Source organism: Mytilus galloprovincialis, chromosome 2 (assembly GCF_965363235.1).
Source record: "Mytilus galloprovincialis chromosome 2, xbMytGall1.hap1.1, whole genome shotgun sequence".
Lineage (NCBI taxonomy): Eukaryota > Metazoa > Mollusca > Bivalvia > Mytilida > Mytilidae > Mytilus > Mytilus galloprovincialis.
The window spans coordinates 25,049,728-25,055,727 of NC_134839.1; the positions used below are offsets into that span (position 1 = coordinate 25,049,728).

The 6,000-nt window shown below is 30.0% G+C and overlaps 1 protein-coding gene across 1 annotated transcript in view; it reads left to right on the top strand.

The window, feature by feature from the left end:
• LOC143063213 (molybdenum cofactor sulfurase-like) overlaps positions 1-5,582 on the top strand; it is a 35,836-nt gene extending 30,254 nt beyond the window's left edge. The window contains exons 10-15 of the mRNA XM_076235212.1: positions 1,197-1,290; positions 1,967-2,097; positions 2,486-2,605; positions 3,327-3,436; positions 4,749-4,853; positions 5,195-5,582. Of these exons, the coding sequence (XP_076091327.1) occupies positions 1,197-1,290; positions 1,967-2,097; positions 2,486-2,605; positions 3,327-3,436; positions 4,749-4,853; positions 5,195-5,278 (644 nt within the window). The 3' untranslated portion in view covers positions 5,279-5,582. The remainder of the gene's footprint in view (positions 1-1,196; positions 1,291-1,966; positions 2,098-2,485; positions 2,606-3,326; positions 3,437-4,748; positions 4,854-5,194) is intronic.
• The last annotated feature ends 418 nt before the right edge of the window (positions 5,583-6,000 follow it).

The window sequence follows — 6,000 nt, forward strand, 5'->3', positions numbered from 1 at the left end:
AACTTGTATTAAAATTTCCATGCAAATGAATTCTACTAGACTAGCTAAAGTACTGTACACCAAAGCAATCACAGTTTATGAAGACGACGATTTTTTTTATCTTTTAAAAATGTGTCACGAAGATTTTCTTTTTCTTTTTTAATTCCTTCTGGTAAGTGATATATTAATTTGAAATTAAGATAGACACGAACAGATTATAATGTTTACAATATTAGAGTTTGCCGTTGCCAAGTGTACAAATCCAAGCAGAATTGTTCATTACGTCATTATTGACCAATGAAAAATAAGTATGAAAAAGTACGAGAAAAATGATGATTAAACTATTCACCAGGGTAATAGTCTGTGAAACTATTAACTGGCAAATAGTTTGTGGAAGGAAATAGCACAACTATTTCATTATTTTGCATATAGAAAAAACATACTGAGGTATAATAAAAAATAATATTGTTTTCATTCACCTGTCTGACTTATTTAAGGCATTTTGTTCAGGTATCATGCACTAACTCCAAATGGTTGGATCAATTAGCTTGAAACTTTAGACTTTTGTTGGAATTGTTATAAAATTTAGCACCCTACTAAATTTGGAAATTTCCTGGTTTGTCTTTACAAAGAACTTAATAGAAACAAGTTTTTTTGAAGGAAAGTAAGAAATTGTTTTGTCATTTAAATAAAGACAAGAACTAGGTATTGCATAAAAAAGAAGGTGAGCATTAACAATACAAATCATCTCATTTAGCCTAAGTATTGATCCTATGATCAGAAATATTACTCAATTTATTTCACTTGACTGGGCGGAGTTTAACCGATTCGCTCATTAATAAACCAGTCCATCTATAGATAGGTGTTTTAGAATAAACTCATCAATGAAGTGTCCAGTCATTCTTTTGTAAATTCCTTTGATGAGACTGATAGGTGATTAGAAATCAGTAATGATTATAACGACAATCATCCTTATCACACAAATCTTTAAATAGACTGTCCTTATGCAAATTAAAACGTAAGCTCCGCCCGATCAGTTGAAATAACATTGGTAATACCTAAAAATGTCATAACTTTATTGAAAGCTCACCCCTTTCAACATCTCATTTTCTCTGTGTGGTTATTTTTTTTCTTTGTAGAACTTCACATTTATATTAATTTCACTTTACTTGACTTTTAGAAACTTTGACCCATTTTTGGTATTTCTACCTTTTCAGATATGTGTTCAGTAACAGTTCCTTTAGACAGCAGTGACCAAGGTCAAGGTCAGCAATCAATCTTACCATGTGTTGGGAAAGTGTGTGGAGACAGGTATGACATGGACATTACACTAATATATTGAACCTTGATTTAAACCTGTCAGACAGTACATCAGATCATTGGTATAAAATTTAAACAAAAAAGTACTGTTAATTCAGAAATTAATTTGTGCATTAATGATTGCAAGTTATGAAAATGGACAAAATTGTGAGACTGCTTATTGCCATTTCAGGAAATGTTTTTATATATCAGAAATCATATTGCAATTCACACTGTTGCATTATTTACCTAGTGGTATTATTCGCACTAATAAAAACATGGCAATATTTTCTGAATTTACAGTAATTACTAATTCAGCATACCAGTGAAAACAGTTGTTGAATTTAAGCAAATAAAATGGACCTTCTTTTACATTACAGGTTGCTGTATTTAAGAACTAAGTAAGGGTTTGTTCTTGGTTAGGTTAGGTCAAGTCAAGGGCTTCCATAACTAATGGTATTCTATTGGTTTTTATCATTGATGAAGGCTTTATTGTGGCCTATAATATTTTTTTGCTTATATCCACTTCATTTGTATTTGATGGATAGTTGTATCATTAGCAATCATAACACATCTAGCTTTTATAACACTATATTTGTATGAATTTGTCATATGAGCATTAGTATTTATTTTATAAATTTGATGTCTGTTGATGAGTTAATGATCTTGGTATTTGTTTTACAAACAGAATTACTGGTGTAGATTGTGGAGATACAGTGGGACAGTGGATCAGTGAGGTGTTAAATAAACCAGGATGTAGGCTTATCCAGCAAGATAGAACAAGGTCAAGAAAATGTAAACTGGATAAAACAGATGATGGTAAAAATCAACAAGATGATTATTTTAGTTAATTTGTGGTGTTTTGTATAGTCCTGAATTTAAAATTTACATTTTCATATGTTTTTTCTGAATATATTTTATTTGTAACATTTTTGGAATTTATTTTATACCAATATTATTTATGCTTTTTTGTTAAAAAAATATCTTTCTTTATTTCGCAAATTACTCATTCAGATGCTTAGAAGAGAACATAATCTTAAGATTTTTTGGCAAAAGTTTCTGTACTTAGCAAATGTATGAATTCTTTTTTCTTTTAATTTCATGGGTACCAATTTTGTGTTTTGTTGAACTCTAGATCTTGTGTATGAGTGCATATACAATAGCTATGCCCTGTATGAATATTTAAATGTATTTTCTTATCTTTCAGATACAGAAAATGTTTCCAAACTTTCCTTAGCCAATGAGTCCCAATATTTACTGATATGTAGACAGAGTGTTGAAGATTTACAGCACAGAATACAACAGAGTGAAGAGAATCCTAATTTTGGTATTTACCTAAACCTTACATTTTAAATTTGCCTCAACCAAATGTTATGACTTTTATACACAAAACACTCAAGTGTGAATTATGGTGGTGTCACTTTTAACGTTCTTGAGTTATTTCCCTTTATATCGTTTAATGCAAGCTGGTGCATCACCTGTGTCCAATGGACACATTCCCAATTTTGGCTTTTTTATTTTCTCACTTTTGGTTTAATTAGGATCAGTTCAAGTTTGTGCTTTGCTTTACAGGACTCGGATTTATTAATATAAATAAGTGCCAATACTTATTGAGACTGAAGTATAATAATTGACAGTTTTTCTCAAATTACTTTGCCAATTATACTTTTTAGTTCAAAAATTTTCCTTACAACTAATTTGTTTTTAATAAATATGATCAATAATTAGTAAAGTATTACACACAACCTGTTGCTAGGGACCATCATGAAATTGCAGTTAGGTGTGAAGTATTTGTTGTGACTTTGTGATGAAGTACAGCAATAAAAAAATTTCCTTTGATTTTGTTTTGTCAAGTTTTTTTTGTTATATGAATCAATACACCATATTTTGTCTATTCTACAAAGTAGGAAAAAAATATCATAAAACTGTATTATTTATGGTGCAAATTAAAATAAAAAACAAGTAAATGTCTTTCACTAATTATGTCAACACTTTGATATTAAGTTTTACAAGAAAATTCGAAAAAATGACTATATTTCCATTTACAGAACTGGAGAACCTTCTAAACAGATTCCGTGCTAATATTGTTATAGGTGGTGGCCTAGCTTTTGAAGAAGACGGTTGGGCAACAGTTAATATTGGAAATAACAAATTCTTGGTAATTTAATATTTAATCCATTGTGTTGTTACAAGTAATAAGCTAAGAACTTGCATAATTGTATATATTAGCCTTTTATTTTATCAGAACTTGCTATACCTCATCCTTACAGGTGATGAAATATAGTGATATACACACGAAAAAAAGATGTGTAAGGTATATGTAAATGAGACAGCAACCCAACAACTAAAATAACCAATACACATCATAAGAGCAACATACAGTTTTCAACCATAGATATTTTTATGGTTTCCAGGTGATAGTAAAAATACCATATGATAAAATATTTCTTGATCTAAGCACAATGGTATTAACCATAAAATACAGGTCAAGTATATCAGTATGATATTCTTAGTTGGTAAATCCTTGTCATTTAAATTAAACAAATAAATGTTACATATTCCGACAATAATCCAATTTTGCATCTGTAATGTAAAAAGGACAATTGTAAGAGGATGTGTTCCCATTAGTGTACGTTACGGCAATCTACACCAATTATCCAAATATTCAATACGCTTCATTTTACATATTAATATTTTGCGACACATAAATTACCTTTTTAGCAATTGTTACGTACTTTGGTCAGTCTTTTTAATTTAGAAACAATCACTTTAGCCTATAGATAAATTATGAAGCATATGTTATACCTAAGCATACTTGCTTTTGCTAAAAAAAACTATGTTTAAACCTCGATGTTTTGATCCCTCTAATCTTTAACTTTTTGTTCCATCGCACTTTAGCGTGATATACCATCGTACTTTAGCGAACAAACAACCTTCGCACTTTAGCGTGATACACCATCGTACTTTAGCGTAGACCATCGCACTTTAGCGTGACCATCGCACTTTAGCGTGACCATCGCACTTTAGAGTACCATCGCACTTTAGAGTCCTACATATATGTTATGTTTTATCATCAAATACAACTTACATTTCAATATAATGAATGAACACAAATGCGACCACTTTCATTTCAGACGTAACCATCTAAAATTTAACTAAAATGCGAAAATTGTGAAGAATTCAGTAATTTAGCATGTCTTAATGACGCTAGTACTCGATATATGTGCATTGCATTGTCAAAAACAGCCCATATTTATGTAGCATAAGCATTCAACTATCCAATAAATAGCTAAAAGATAACATTTTCACAATTTTGTAAAACTGCTATATTTTGGGGCCAAAAAAGGTTCTTATTGAACCTACTCCTTAGTTAAGTGTAGTCAATCTGTGCAAATATAAAAAAAGAAAACATTTATCAATAATAAAATAAATATCCTGTCTTTTTTTTATTTATTTTTTTTAATTTACAGAGTCAGGGTGGTTGTACTAGATGTCAGATGGTGTGTCTAGATCAGGACACAAGTGAAAGGAGTAAGGAACCTCTGAAAACATTAGCAGCATGGAGGGGCAAGAAGGTAAGAAAGTATTCTAAAATTTTACACTAATTTGAAATTTGAATGCATGCTTAGTAATGTCTTGAGTAAATGTTACTTTTTTGTTATGATTTTATCAAATATAATTCATACTTTTAAATGATGTAATAATAATCGTTCAAAACTCTTAACTGTTGGATTAGGAAGGCTTATTGACAATAAAATGTTGATGTTTATGATGAGTCGAACTTCAGATAAATGTTTACCCTGTTAGAGATTTAAATTACACCTTCACCCACACAATCCATAGAAATTGGTATCCAACAATTGATATTAAATCCACAATAAATATGTTTGACCATGGTTCTGTGTTTATTTTTCAGATTCCCTTTGGAATCCATTTAAGACATGATGATTCTGCTGTTGGGAAGAGAATATATGTTGGAGATCCACTCTTGGTTGAATAATAAAGAAATTAAACTCATGATGAGATATGCGTGACAATAAGGATTCTATATGTTTATCATGTGATAACTAGAACTAGTCGTTGTATCTTGACTACCAAATTGTGCCAAAATTGTTAATGATATATTTACATTGTTAATTATTTTAAAAAATCATGAAGAATGTTAAATTATTTCAGGGAACTTTATTAATATTTAGTCAGATTTTTGTTATGTTATATGCTACATTTTTTATACCTGTAACAATACAGATTTATGTTTTATGATACTTTTGTCTTGCCTGTAATAAATATCTACAATACAGGTATTAATGATATGATTAGAATTGTTTTTAGTCCCCTACCGACAAAGTCGAAGGGGACTTTCGGTTTGCAATCTGTTTGTCTATCTTATCTGTCTGTTTGTCCATCCGTCAGTCTGGCAAATTAGTTTTCCACACTTATTTTTTTTGTGCTTGAAGATATTGGTCTGATATTTGGTATATTGTTTGATCATGGCAAGTTACAGATCAAGTTGGAATATTGTTCTGGTCTGATAATTTTGTGCAGAGTTATGGTCCTTGGAAAAACTTTTTTTTTGTCATGCTTGAAGATATTCAGTTTATAATTGGTATATAGTTTTATTGTGACATGTTACAGACCAAATTGGAATTTAATTTCGTTCTGGTAATTTTTATGCAGAGTTATGGTTCTTGGATCTAGAAAATTCACTCAAATAATTAGTTT